This window comes from Stegostoma tigrinum, chromosome 20 (assembly GCF_030684315.1).
Source record: "Stegostoma tigrinum isolate sSteTig4 chromosome 20, sSteTig4.hap1, whole genome shotgun sequence".
Taxonomy (NCBI): domain Eukaryota; kingdom Metazoa; phylum Chordata; class Chondrichthyes; order Orectolobiformes; family Stegostomatidae; genus Stegostoma; species Stegostoma tigrinum.
The window spans coordinates 56,358,086-56,372,730 of record NC_081373.1 but is presented as its reverse complement, the minus strand read 5'-3'; the positions used below and the strand labels follow the sequence as shown (position 1 = coordinate 56,372,730).

General features: G+C 43.1%; 2 protein-coding genes across 4 annotated transcripts in view; both read right to left on the bottom strand.

The window, feature by feature from the left end:
- Positions 1 to 14,645, bottom strand: part of si:ch211-250c4.3 (uncharacterized protein LOC100535981 homolog) — a 184,568-nt gene that overhangs the window by 142,755 nt on the left and 27,168 nt on the right. For 2 of the 3 annotated variants that reach the window (XM_059653181.1, XM_059653182.1), the window contains exon 4: positions 6,921 to 6,963. The gene's annotated coding sequence lies outside the window, so the exon portion shown is untranslated. Of the gene's footprint in view, positions 1 to 554; positions 657 to 6,920; positions 6,964 to 14,645 lie in introns of those variants that run through there. The other variant, XM_059653183.1, reaches the window with a different exon arrangement.
- On the bottom strand, positions 1,022 to 1,897 carry LOC132210776 (arylamine N-acetyltransferase, pineal gland isozyme NAT-3-like). Its single transcript, XM_059652941.1, has one exon. It carries the CDS (start codon positions 1,895 to 1,897, stop codon positions 1,022 to 1,024), a length of 876 nt encoding a protein of 291 aa, XP_059508924.1.

Here is a 14,645-nt window from a genome sequence, read left to right as displayed (position 1 = left end):
ATTCATGTAGGGCCGCAGCTAAATCTCTCCCTTTGGATTTGCTAAAAGCCTGACTCTTGCTCATCAAGTTCTGAATTGTCTTAGACATCCAGGGTTCTCTTCACTTATTGGTCTTACATTTGCCAGTGCATGTTGGGCCTGTACTCTCCCCAGCTCCTTTTTGAATGGCCATCCATTGCTCCACTGTACTTACCCACAAAGAGCTGTTCCCAGTCATACTGTGGCCAGGTCCTGCTTTATTTTCATAAAGTCAGCCTTCCATCAATCCAAAGCTGTCTTTTGCAGGTCATCTTTTTCGCCATCCACAACTAATTTGAACTGTACTGTGTTGCAGTTGCTTTCACTGAAATGTTTCCCCACTGCCACATCAAACACTCCCCCAGCTTCTTTCCCCAGAACCAGATCTAGCACTGCTCTGTTCCTTGTTGGGCCTTCTATGTGTATTGATACAAAAAACTCCCCTGGTTACAAGAAATCCAAGCCCCTCTAAACCCTTAACACTATGACTATCCCAATTTATGTTGGGCATGTTGCAATTACTGAAGAATAATTACCCAATTATTTACTCTTACACACCCCTGGGAACATCGATTTGGAGCCAATGTGTTTGTTGATGGAGTTCCAGTTGGAATGCCATGCTTCTAGGAATTCTCGTGCGTGTCTCTGTTTGGCTTGTCCTAGGATGGATGTGTTGTCCCAATCAAAGTGGTGTCCTTCCTTATCTGTATGTAAGGATACGAGTGATATAGAAAGATACGAGTAAATAGAAAGCGGGACGTAACACCAGGGCTTCGTCGGAGGCTCACTGTTGATGTTACCTAGAATGGTGACGAAACGTCTGAAAACTAACCTTCCAGCTCAGTGAGCAAACTCACATCCAGAACCTCAACCTGAGCTACAAATCTTCTTATTCCCTGATGAAATTAGTGATATAAAACTGACAGGATCCCAACCCCCCATAATGTGTTAACTTTCAGGAGAGGAAATATGTTGCTGGATGTTATTATATGGTGAATTGATATTATTCAATCAGGAAATGAGTGAAATTATTCACAGGCGTTATCTTCTTGTCCAACATCAAGTTGAATGTCTCCCTGAGTACATGTTGTAATTCTTCTTCAGTCAGACTTTTGGAGGTTCTGACATCCGTTCCATCTTTCCCATTGAACATCTTTTCAATGTAGGTTGTACCCTTCAGAATTTTAATGCCATTCTGGGTTTGGTAACAAACATAGGATAACTCTTTAAACATGGCCCCAGGAGTCGTTATTAAATAGGTTAATTTGTCCTGAAAATCCTCAATTTTATAAGGCTTAAGGGCAAAACAAAACAGTTTTTCATAGGCAGGTTGGTTCTGCAGAAACTCACTGTTGCTGCTTTGACCTTCAATGTGAAGTTTCCTTATAGCTTTATCCATGTACCAGATATTGTTCTCTTCAGTCAGGCGGAATGTGCCCGGAAGCTGAGACTGTTCTTTGCCTGATACCAGCTCCAGTGGTTGTCGTAGCTGGTAGGATGATACAAAGCCCACATCAGCAACATAACTCTTAGAATCAATGGTGACTATGAGGATACAATGAGATGGGTAGGATTCGTAACAATCCTTTGCTGGTTTGTACAATCTTGCAGCTGTAAACATCACATTGTACCCCATCTCCTTTAGTACCCACCAGAATAAGCCATTATGCTCCACACAGCAGCCACCTCTTTGCTTCCTCACCATTTTGTCAAAGACTGCTTCCACATTGACCTCAATTGTTTCTCCACAGTGTGGATTGAGATTTTCATACGGAATAGATGTGACATGGTTTTCAACTAATTTGCTTAGTGTCTCCAGGTCAGCTTTGTTGCAAGGTCCTGTGTAGCCAATTCGTGCAAAATATTCAGAAAGCTTCATCTTCTCTGTGGTAAAGAAAATAAATTAGAACAGAAGACAGAAGTCCAAATTGTATCCTGTCAAAAGCTAGCGACTGATTAGTGACTTATTTATTTCTTCAATATTTTCTGACTCTTCACCTATTTCTTTATGGCTAATCTTCTGCCTACCACCCCACCCCATCATGGTCTGTTTCAGCCATGATCTGGGTAAGTGACACTGCTTCTGTTGAATCATAGTGCGAGAGGGACCAATCAGGATCTCTTCTCTCTCAGTATTAAGTGTTAGAAATGCTAACTTTCAATTATTAATGAAAACACCCTTACACTGAGTTAGAAAAAGGAAGGAAAAGTGTTGCTCTGAGTACTAGCCAGGAACAATTGAAAGGAAATGGGACAAAAGAATTTCAGCTACTGTACAATGCCAAGAATCTCAAAATCAACAGATCAAATACTAGAGATAGTAGGAACTGCTGATGCTGGGGAATCTGAGATAACAAGGTGTGAAGCTGGATGAACACAGCAGGCCAAGCAGCATCAGAGGAGCAGAAAAGCCAGACGTTTCGGGTCGGGACCCTTCTTCAGAAATACTAACCCAACATAAAGGCTGCAATATTCCACAACGTATTTGTCACAAACAACCCAGCAACTGATCCTTATATCTCAACTTTTACATTGGTTTGGCTGCACTTCTCTTTTCTGATCTGTGTATATTCTTTATGCGCATTCATTTCTCACATTTAGTCAGTAATAAACTCACTCTTTCTTTAATCAAGAAAGCCGGCTTAAATTGGCTCTTTTTAAACATTATTTTTCAGTCTGGGAGAAAAGGTACCCTTTTCAAGACAGTCAAGACACTATCAATGTTGAGGTAACAAAGTGTGGAGCTGGATGAACACAGCAGGTCAAGCAGCATCTTAGGAGCACAAAAGCTGATGTTTCAGGCCTAGACCCTTCATCAGAAAAAATGTTGAGGTCCTGCTTTTTAATTTAGGCTTGAAATTCTGAAACTGTCTTGGCAAAACATCATTCTCTGTTCTAATTACAACTTAGTTTTATGTGGACACAATGACTTGATCTGAACCTTCTTGCCCAATGTTCACCTCCAGACAAGCGAATGCTCTTTAGCCTGGCATCACACAGACAACACTCAAAACTCTCGGTCCCAGCTGCAGAGAACAGTATCTATCTCCCTGTGTATACAGTCATCCACTGCTACTATAATCCTTTACAATCCCCTCACTCTGCTGACATCGGACACCACATACGAAAAAGCAGAGTATTATTTAAACTGAGAACGACTGCAGAATTCTAAGGATCCAAGTGTTGGGGTGCATGAGTCATAATAAGTCAGAATGCAGGTGTAGCACATAATCAAAAAGTGTACTGAGATACTATCCTTTATTATCAGAGGAACTGAATATAAAATAATAAAATAGACTATGCTGCAATCTTATAGGCACTGGTGACGTCACATAAAATCAAAAAATCCATACACTGTGGAAACAGGCCATTCAGCCCAAATCCATACCAACGCACTCCCCAAGAAATCCTACATTTCCATGGCTAAACCACTTAACCTACACATCTCTGGACACTATGGACAATTTAGCATGGCCAATCCAACTATCCTGCACATCTTTGGACTGTGAGAGGAAACTGGAGTACCTCAAGGAAGCCCACACAGACAGAGGGAGAACATGTAATCTCCACACAGTCACCCGAGGCTGGAATTGAATCTGGGTCCCTGGCATTGTGAAGGAGCAGTGCTAACCTCTGAGCCACCATGCTGCCCCATCTTGAATACTATTTAATGAACGAGGTAAATGTACCAGAATAAAAAATAAAAAAATGAAAAACAATAAACCAGGGTGGTTTACTGAATTAATACCTGGAATGAGTGGACTATCTCATGCAGTGAGGTTGGACAGACTGAGCTTGTTTCCGGTGGAATTTAGAAGAGTGAACAATGCCTTATTTAAAGTGTACAAGATTGATACAGTGAGTCTTGTAGATGAGCCCAGATCTAGGGGTCACTGTTTAAAAAGTACAGGTTGCATTTTTAGGACAGAGGTGAGGAGAATTTTTCTTCTCGCTGAGGGTTGCTTAACTTTGGGTTTCGTTGCAACTGAAGACAGTGGAGGTAAGGGCAATTAATATTTTAAGACAGTCATGGCTGGATTTTTCTCACACAAGGGAATCAAAGGTGATGAGATGTAAATTGGAATGTGGAATTGGGAACACAAACAGATCATCCATGATCTTTTTCAAAAGTAGTGCAGGTTTAAAGGGCCAAATGGTCTACTCCTAACTTGTATGTTCATGTAAAAGAACATAGTGCTTCTGTTGCTTCTAAATTTTTAATATACAACATGACCAGTATCTTTCTAAGCAGAATCTACAAAGCTCTGCATTTTCCGTCTCCTAAAAATATCTTCACTGCTTCCTCTGATGTGGAACCCACAGATAGCACCTGTATTTCACTGGCTAATTTCTGTCTCTAACCTAGAAAAACAGGTCAAACTGACTCCACTCTACCTGCGTCATTGCTCAAAAGACATGTTGTCAAGAGCTTTTCATCTTGTCATCATCAGGACAATTTGCAAGACAAAAACGTTTACAAGTGAGCAAGCAACATTTATACCATTGGGGACAAGAGTGGTAATTGGCTGCTAAATGGACTCTGACTGGCAAAGGTATTGCCAGGGAAAATGGACTAGTTTATGATGATTGGCAGATATGTTTAGGTTTTAAATAAGGCCAGTTGAATCCAATTGATCAAGGCATCCATTTCAGAAGGGAACGAGCATACGGCTGATACCTATTTTGTTGAGTTAAAATAGGCACACATGTCTTTCTGTCCTGCAAGATCCTGTAACAATTTATGTAGCTTCTAGTATATGCAAACATACAAAATCTGCAAGCCCAAATGACAAACCTAAATCACTTTTTCGCACACTCACTTCTTCAGGGAATGTTTCCAATTGTGGATTCACATCGAATGTTGGAATTCAGTGCCAGCTGATTGGGTTTGATTGGTACCCTCTGTGTTTGGAAGAGCTGGAGGCACATGCTCTTTGATTCAATCTGCCAGTCTTTGGGACATGCGACCTACATAGCCCGAACACCACGGGCTTCGTCTTTGGAGCAATAAGCATTTGTGGACAAATGCTTCTGCAGATCCAAGTGCAGTGCACTCAGTTTCTTCTTTACCCACAGTAAATGTTAATCCTCAATGATAAATTCCAACACCTTCCTCATGAAAGGCATAGAGTTAACTGACCTGTAGTTTCCTATTTTCTGCCGTCTTCCCCTCTTTGAATAATACTTCCCACTCTCCAGTCTAATACAGCACTTCCAGAATCTGGTGAATTTGGGAGAATTTGCAACAATGCATTTACACCCTCATTAAGCACCAGTTTCAATATCCTTGATGAGGTCCATCAGACTTAGGGACTTAGAAGTTCACAGCTCCAACAGTTTGCTCAGTAATACTTCCCCAATGATTGGTAATTTCACCAAGTTTCCCCTTTCCTTTCAGTATTAGTACTGGAAGTACCAGACTGGCAAGTGTACTCTATTGGTCGTATCCTACGTCTGTCTTCTGAGGATGTTGTTGCAGTTTTTCACTGTGGCATGTTGGAACTGGCAACTGATGAGTTGAGAATCATCTCCTGTCCTTATGAGGGCAGGGAGGTGCTATTGTTGGACTGGGGCAGGCCAACACAAAGCTCACAGGACACCTGGCTATAGTCGAACAGGCTTCTTGGAAATCAGAAGCTTTTAAAGCGTAGCCCCTTCATCTGGTCAAATGAGACAGAAGCACACAAACACAGATTTTATACGCAGAGATCAAGGGCAGAGGGATCATACAAATGGGGTGAGTGGATTATCATAAATTATTCAGGTGATGGCGTTAAAACAAGACAGGAAGGAAGTATGGTGGGGTCACATGTATTGGGAGATGAATTTAAGATCACGGTCTCAACCTGTCTTCATGTGTACAGAACTTAGCTATCAGTTTCAGCTCAGCGATTCTGTGTTGTTTGTATCTTGAAGGGTGCCCTGGAGACGCTCAACCAAAAATTGGAGGCTGAGTGTTCTTGACTGCTAAAGTATTCCCAACTTAGAAGGAACATTCCTGTCTAGCAGTTGTTGCACAGTGTCCACTCACCAGTCGTGGAAGCTTCTGAACGGTCTTGCCAATATACAATGCCTTGGGGCACCTCTGCCTGCAGCAGATGAGATTGACAACATTGGGCGAGTCACACAAGTACCTGCCGGGAACATAGTGGGCGGTGTTCCCACACATGATAGCACTGTCCACGTCAATGTCCTGACATGGCTTGCAGAGCTTGACATGGCAAGGTCGTGTGGCATTGCGGTCGATGTTGTCCTGAAGGCTGGGCAGTTTGCTGCAAACAATGGTCTGTTTAAAGTTTGCTGGTTGTTTGAAGGCAAGAAGTGGAGGTTTGGAGATGGTCTTGGTGAGATGTTCATCATCATCGATGTTGTGTTGACGGCTGTGAAGAACATAACGTAGTTTCTCTGCTCTGGGGAAATACCAGATGAAGACATGTACTCTAACGGTCATATCGCATGTCTGGATGGCAGTTTCCTTCCCTAAAGGACATTCGTGAACCAGATGGGCTTTTCCAACAATCAATAATGGATTCATGGTCATCATTAGATTTGTAATTCCAGATATTTTATTAAATTCAAATTCCACCATTTGCCATGTGGGATTTGAACCTGGCTCCCCAGAACACTATCTGGGTCTCTGGATTAACTGTCTAGCAATAACACCACGTCATTGCCTCCTTACACACACACTTCCATATGGTTGGCATATATCAAGGACAACAAGGGACCCTGCATTGATCCCACTGGACAATAACCAATAGTCACAGACTTTTACCACCCCCCAAGTCTCTTACCACTAAGCCAAACGGACAGTCGTGCCTGTATCTTTACAGTCTGTGCTCTTGATTCTAGTTTTATATAAAAATGCCATCAGAACTAGGATTGGTTTTACCTCCACTCACCTGTGTCTTGGAGATTCTTCCGGCACTTCAATCACTTCCTGTCCTGTCAATAGAAAAGCGCCCGTGAGTTTTGGATTTCAGAATTCAGTTTCATCAGCAGTGTCCCCGGGCATGGTGACAAAATGTCTGAAGAAGAACAAGCCAGCTCACTGAGCAAGTCAACAACCTCATTCAGTTTCATCCAGTTAGAAAATGGGAGTTTTAAATTACAAATAGATAGACGCAGGGAGTATTTAACAAAATCCTAAACCTTTCAATTTTGTTTGTGAAATTTGGTTGAGGATTGAACCAGACATTTAGCGATTTTTAAAATTGAACACTCTAGGTCAGGTCAGAAACAAGCAGGAGACATTTCAGTTGGCCTAAAATCGCACAGATAAATTGAGGCAACAGGAGTTTATTGCAAGATAATAAAATGTGAGGCTGGATGAACACAGCAGGCCAAGCAGCATCTCAGGAGCACAAAAGCTGACGTTTCGGGCCTAGACCCTTCATCAGAGAGGGGGATGGGGGGAGGGAACTGGAATAAATAGGGAGAGAGGGGGAGGCGGACCGAAGATGGAGAGTAAAGAAGATAGGTGGAGAAGGTGTGGGTGGGGAGGTAGGGAGGGGATAGGTCAGTCCAGGGAAGACGGACAGGTCAAGGAGGTGGGATGAGGTTAGTAGGTAGCTGGGGGTGCGGCTTGGGGTGGGAGGAAGGGATGGGTGAGAGGAAGAACCGGTTAGGGAGGCAGAGACAGGTTGGACTGGTTTTGGGATGCAGTGGGTGGGGGGGAAGAGCTGGGCTGGTTGTGTGGTGCAGTGGGGGGAGGGGATGAACTGGGCTGGTTTAGGGATGCAGTGGGGGAAGGGGAGATTTTGAAACTGGTGAAGTCCACATTGATACCATTAGGCTGCGGGGTTCCCAGGCGGAATATGAGTTGCTGTTCCTGCAACCTTCGGGTGGCATCATTGTGGCAGTGCAGGAGGCCCATGATGGACATGTCATCAAGAGAATGGGAGGGGGAGTGGAAATGGTTTGCGACTGGGAGGTGCAGTTGTTTGTTGCGAACTGAGCGGAGGTGTTAGGAACACTTCAAACGGCGCAGCACGATGTGACCTTCCCCCAATTAATCATTACTCATTTAGCCCTGGCATCACTGTTTGGCCTTTTAACTTATTTTGCGATTTTAAAAATGTTTGCCAAGCAAATAAACTTGGCATTTCAGAAACAGTTCCACCATATAGCCCGGAGAACTTCACATCAGATATTTTACCAACACATTAACGCTGGTGTCGCATGGAGTTCTGTAGAATATGCTGTAATCCAGTGACAAAAGAGCTTTCGAAGCACGGATAGAGCAGCATTGTAAACCATTCCAAATTCCGATACCTGAGTTCTGTATTCACTTGTTTTGGTACAATGTCAGAAGTCACACGATAACAGGTTATAGTATCCAAAAGATTTATTTGAAATAACTAAGAGACGGTCAGAATTGCCGATGCTGGAGTCAGAGCTAACACAGCGTGGAGCTGGAGGAGCACCACAAGACAATTCTGCTCACCCCGCCTCTTTGACCTGGCACAACCTATCCATCTTCTCTCCCACCTATCCGCCTCTCACACCTCACTGAACAATCCCCACCACTGCCAAACTGCACTTATGTGTCACCATCCTACCTACCTTCCCCAGCCCCACCCCTCCTCTCTCTGTTTATTTCGGAGCTACCTTCCCCGCTCCCCGTTTCTGAAGAAGGCTCCCGATCCGAAACGTCAATTTTCCTGATGCTGCCTGGCCTGTGTTATTTGAAATCACACAAGCTTTGGGAGTGCAGCCCCTTTGTCAGGTACAGAGAGAGAGAGGAGAGCACACAATTTACAGGCAGAGAAATCAAATATTATATAACTGGTGAGAATGCAGCGTCAGATAGTAAGTCTCTGCAGATGGCCAAGAGAGTTATACAGTGAGTGAAATGTTCATAAAGCTATTGTCAATGCTGTATTTCCGTGACAATTGGGCAGAGTGTTAGGAATGTACACAAGTTGACATCTAGGGGTCAAACACTGAATTGTGGGTGTGAAGCCTTATTCTGAATCTGTCTCAGAATTTTAGCCTGCAATCAGGCTGGTTTTATTCCGAAAGCAAGAATTTATAAGATATCACACTGACTGACTATGGCTACTGTTTTTTCAACAAAATTGCACGTATCTGCAAATAATCAAACATCTTGAATAAAATGATTCACCCCACAGATTTTTACGTGCATGTGCTTGAGAGGGAGCACGTATAAGAGTGTGTAATAAGTAATTCAAAACTTACCAACTTATTAAGGTGGAGAAGTAATAACAATCTATCGAGGTAATGCTGTCACAACAGGAAAAGCAGGAAGATTTTACAGATACAGAATAGTGCGGTGGGATCATCTGTTGATCTTATCCATGGAAGATGGGCTCAGCAGTGATCTTGGGTTTGTGTTGCACTGCAGGGGACTCCACCATACTGTTCTGAACAAGGCCTCACACCTTTAATTCAGTGTCTGACCCGAGATGTCACCTTTGTACGTCCCTATCGCTCTGCCTGATTGTCATGCCAACACAGCATTGACATTAGCATTATAAACACTTTATTCGCTGTATAATTCTCTTGGTCACCTGCACAAACTTATTATTTGACACTCCACTCACACCGGTTGTATGATCTTTTGATCTCTCTACCTATCAACTGTGTCTCTGTGTGCGCTGTGCCCTCTCACTGCACCCAACGAAGGGGCTGCGCTCCCGAAGCCAGTGGTTTCAAATAAACCTGTGGACCGATGTCGGGAACGGTCTGACGTTGTTCGCCCGGTCCAACACCGACAACTCCACGTGGAAAATCCCTAGAAAATTCTAACAGGACTAGATAAACATCAGTATGTTCCTGATGACTGGGGCGTCCAGGCTAGGGATCACAGTCTAAGGATATGTGGCAAGCCATTTAGGACTAAGATGTGGAGAAATTACTTCACCTAGAGAGTGATGAACCTGTGGAATTCTCTGCCACAGAAAGTGGTTGAAGTCAAAATATTGAATATTTCCAAGAAGCAGTCAGATACAGCTTTTACAGGTAAAGGGACAAGTGCTTTGGGAAGAAAGAGGGAACAGGGATGATCATCCACAATAATATTGAATGGTGGAGCAGGCTGGAAGGGCCAAATGGTCTACTCCAGCTCCTATTTTCTATGTTCCTTTCAGCAAAGTATCAGAAAGAGCTGAAAGTAAGCAGAAAAAAAATCTTATCGATATCTCTGATTGAGGTTGGTGTCAGTGCTGTGTTTCACTGACGTGAGTTCATTGCTGAAAAGTGATGTAAATTTGGAAAAGGGGACAAGCAAAGGTTCAGAAGAGAGATAAGGGTGAGTTTTCTCACTTTAACTGTGGGGCAAACTTGGATCCAAAGGTACTAGGTACTAAAGGTTAGCTAAGCAACTCTTCTAGAGTTGATTTCTCTTTTTTTTTCCCAGCACAGCTAGCCGAGTCAGTAGAAGGAGTAGACGTCCACAACTTACAAAAGCAATTCTCTTTTTTGAAAATAAGTTAACTGGAAGCTTAAAACAGACAAGCTGAAAAGATCTGTCTCTCTTGGAAAAGTATATCTGCGAACTGGATGACCTTTCAAACATCTGTCATTATTAGGCTCCGATGAACAGTCATCTAGAATTGAAACATTACCTTGCTGTCTCTCCGTGTACATGCCTGAACTGCTGTAATTTCCAGCATTTTTTGTGTTTTCAGTGCAGATCCTAGCATCTGCAGTAATATGCTTCTACAAGTCTTTAAATTACCTCATAAACCCTAAAAGCTGAATATTCTTTCATTTAAAGTCTTAAATCTAACAAACATGTTAAGTGAACTGAAGGCTGGTCTAAAAATTTTCCACCACTCCAGAGGCAGTCAGCATTTCAGACTGGTGGTGTACTGTAAGGTTATTCTCTGTGTGTATTTTTAGGTTATTCTCTATGTCTCTTCCAGCTAATCTCTGACCCTGATTTATCATGCTACTATTTTGCTTTCCTGCCTTGGCTGTACCACTTCATTTGCTACAACTACCCAAGCTTAATCCCCCAGCTCCTTTGTTCAGTTTGAAGTCCTTTACTTTCCTAGTTATACTGTTTTGCTAGAACACTGGTCCCAGCATGGAATGGAGGAAATTTCCCAATAATTGAGTCCAACAGTACTCTCCCAAGTACTGATGCCAGTTCCCCACAAACTGGAACCTATTTCTCCAACAGCTATCTTGAAGCCACAAATTAATTTTACTGATCTCATATGCCCTCTGCTAATTGCCTTGTAGCTAAGGTAATAGTCCACCACTTGAAGTTTCTCTCCTCAATTTGGAACTGTCTCTTAATGCTGTTTAAGCAGAACATCTTTCATAGTTGTAGCTATATAATTGGTACTACACGAATTACAACAAGTGGGTACACTCTCCCGCCAATTCAAGTTCTTGTCCAGCCCTGAGCACATGTCCTGAACCTTGGTACCAGGTGGAAAACGCAACTTTCTGGGCTCATTTTCTGACTGTGCAGATCAGGGTCTATTCTCTTTACATTCCTTTTTACTTTGTCAGTTTGAATGCCTTCCTGTACCACAGTGTCATGGTCAGGTAGCTCTTCCACCCCTGCAGCCATCAGTCTCAAGCAAATAAGCAGAAAGAATGTGAAACCTGTTGAACAATTGCAAAACTGAGGCTGTGAATACCTTTACCTGCCTCCCTTGGAATCGTGCCATCTCTTCCTTGACCACTGATCAATAGAGAATAGATAATAGGTGCAGGAGTAGGCCATTCGTCCCTTCAAGCCAGCACCACCATTCATTATGATCATGGCTGATCATCCACAATCTGTATCCTGTTCCTGCCTTATCCCCATAACCCTTGATTCCACTATCTTTAAGAGCTCTGTCTTATCTCTTTCTTGAAAGCATCCAGAGAGTTGGCCTCCACTGTCTTCTGGGGCAGAGCATTCCATATATCCACCACTCTCTGGGTCAAGAAATTTTTCCTCAACTCTATTCTAAATGGCCTACCCCTTATTTTTAAACTGTGTCCTCTGGTCCTGGACTCACCCATCAGCGGAAACATGCTTCCTGCCTCCACAGTGTCCAATCCCTTAATAATCTTATACGTCTCAATCAGATCCCTTCTCATCCTTCTAAACTCAAGAGTATACAAGCCCAGTCACTCCAATCTTTCAACATATGATAGTACCGCCATTCTGGGAATTGACCTTGTGAACCTACGCTGCACTCCCTCAATAGCAAGAATGTCCTTCCTCAAATTTAGAGACCAAAATTGCACACAATACTCCAGGTGCGGTCTCACCAGGGCGCTGTACAGCTGCAGAAGGACCTCTTTGCTCCTATACTCAATTCCTCTTGTTATGAAGGCCAGCATGCCATGAGCTTTCTTCACTGCCTGCTGTACCTGCATGCTTGCTTTCATTGACTGATGTACAAGAACACCTAGATCTCGTCGTACTTCCCCTTTACCTAACTTGAATCCATTGAGATGGTAATCTGCCTTCCTGTTCTTGCCATCAGAATGGATAACCTCACATTTATCCACATTAAACTGCATCTGCCATGCATCCATCCACTCACCTAGCCTGTCCAAGTCACCCTGTGTTCTCAAAACATCCTCCTCACATTTCACACTGCCACCCAGCTTTGTGTCATCAGCAAATTTGCCAATATTACTTTTAATGCCTTCGTCTATGTCATTAATGTATATCATAAACAGCTGCGGTACCCCACTGGGCACCGCCTGCCATTCTGAAAGGGCCCCATTTATCACTACTCTTTGCTTCCTGTCAGCCAGTCAATTTTCAATCCAAGTCAGTATTTTTTCCCCCAATACCATGTGCTCTAATTTTGCTCACTAATCTCCTTTGTGGGACTTTACTAAGGCTTTCTGAAAGTCCAGGTACAGTACATCCACTAGGTCTCCCTTGTCCATCCTCATAGTTACATCCTCAAAAAATTCCAGAAGATTAGTCAAGCACGATTTCCCCTTCGTAAATCCATGCTGACTCTGACCTATCCTGTTGCTGCTATCCAAATAATTTCATCTTTTATAATTGACTCCAGCATCTTTCCCACCACTGACGTCAGGCTAACCCGTCTATAATTCCCTGTGTTCTCTCTCCCTCCTTTCTTGAAAAGTGGGACAACATTAGCCACCCACTAGTCCGCAGGAACTGATCCTGAATCTTTAGGACATTGGAAAATGATTACCAATGCGTCCACAATTTCTAGAGCCACCTCCTTAAGTACCCTGGAATGCAGACCATCAGGTCCCGGGGACTTATCAGCCTTCAGACTTAACAGTCTATCCAACACCATTTCCTGCCTAATATAAATTCCCTTCAGTTCGTCCATTACCCTCGGTCCTTCAGCCACTATTACATCTGGGAGATTGCTTGTGTCTTCCCTCATGAAAACAGATCCAAAGTACCTATTCAACTCTTCTGCCATTTCCTTGTTCCCCATAATAAATTCACCTGTTTCTGTCTTCAAGGGCCCAATTTTAGTCTTAACCATTTTTTTTCTTTTCGCATTCCTAAAAAAGCTTTTACTATCCTCCTTTACGTTTTTGGCCAGTTTGCCTTCATACAGTTTTTCTCTGTGTATTGGCTTTTTAGTTATCTTCTGTTGCTCTTTAAAAGCTTCCCAGTTTTCCAGCTTCCTACTCATCTTTGCTATGTTATACTTCTCTTTTATCTTTATACAGTCCTTACCTTCCCTCATCAGCCACGGCCACCCCTTAGGATCTTTCTTCTTCTTTGGTGTGAACTGATCCTGCACCTTTTGCATTATATCCAGAAATACCTGCCATTGTTGTTCCACTGTCATCCCTGCTAGGGTACTGTACAATTGAACTTTGGCCAGCTCCTCCCTCATAGCTCCATAGTTCGCTTTGTTCAACTGCAATAGACACTTCCGATTCTCCCTTCTCCCTCTCAAATTGCAGATTAAAACTTATCATATTATGGTCACTACCTCCTAATGGCTCCTTTACTTCGAGGTCAAAACAGAAGACCCTCTCCTAAAAGGCATGACCACCCTCCTGGTATAAAACATCCAGGTAAGTGCTCCCCTCCGTGATGCAGTGCAATGTCTGGGGATTTGCCTCCAACTCAAGCTCTCAGCAGAAGGTGCCTCCTGCATTAGATCTTTCAAAACAAAAACACCTCTCATTTGCCCAGATTCTCTGCTCAGGTTTCCAGCCTATTTATATCCTGCTGTATCCTCTTGCAATCCTCCTCACTATCCCCCAATCTTCATGTGGTCTCTAAACTTGCTAATCAGGCCACCTACACTGTCTTCCAAATAGTTTATGTTACAAACAACAGGGGACCCAGCACTGATCCCTGTGGAGCATCACTGGTCACAGGCCTCCAGTCAGAAAAACACCATTCCATCACTACTCCATCTTCAATGACTAAGCCAGCTCTGTATACAGCTCTTAACAGCTCACAGCATATTTCCATGTGACTTTACCTTTTGTATCAGCCTGCCATAAGGGGCCTTTATCAAAGGCCTTGATACATATATAGACCCCATCCACTGCCTGCCGTCAATCATCTTTATCAAAAAGCTCAATCAAGTTTGAGAGACATGACCTTCCCCACACAATACCATGCTGCCTAGCACTAGTAAGTTCATATTTTTCGCTAAATGTGAGTAAATCCCATCCCTAAGAATCTTCTC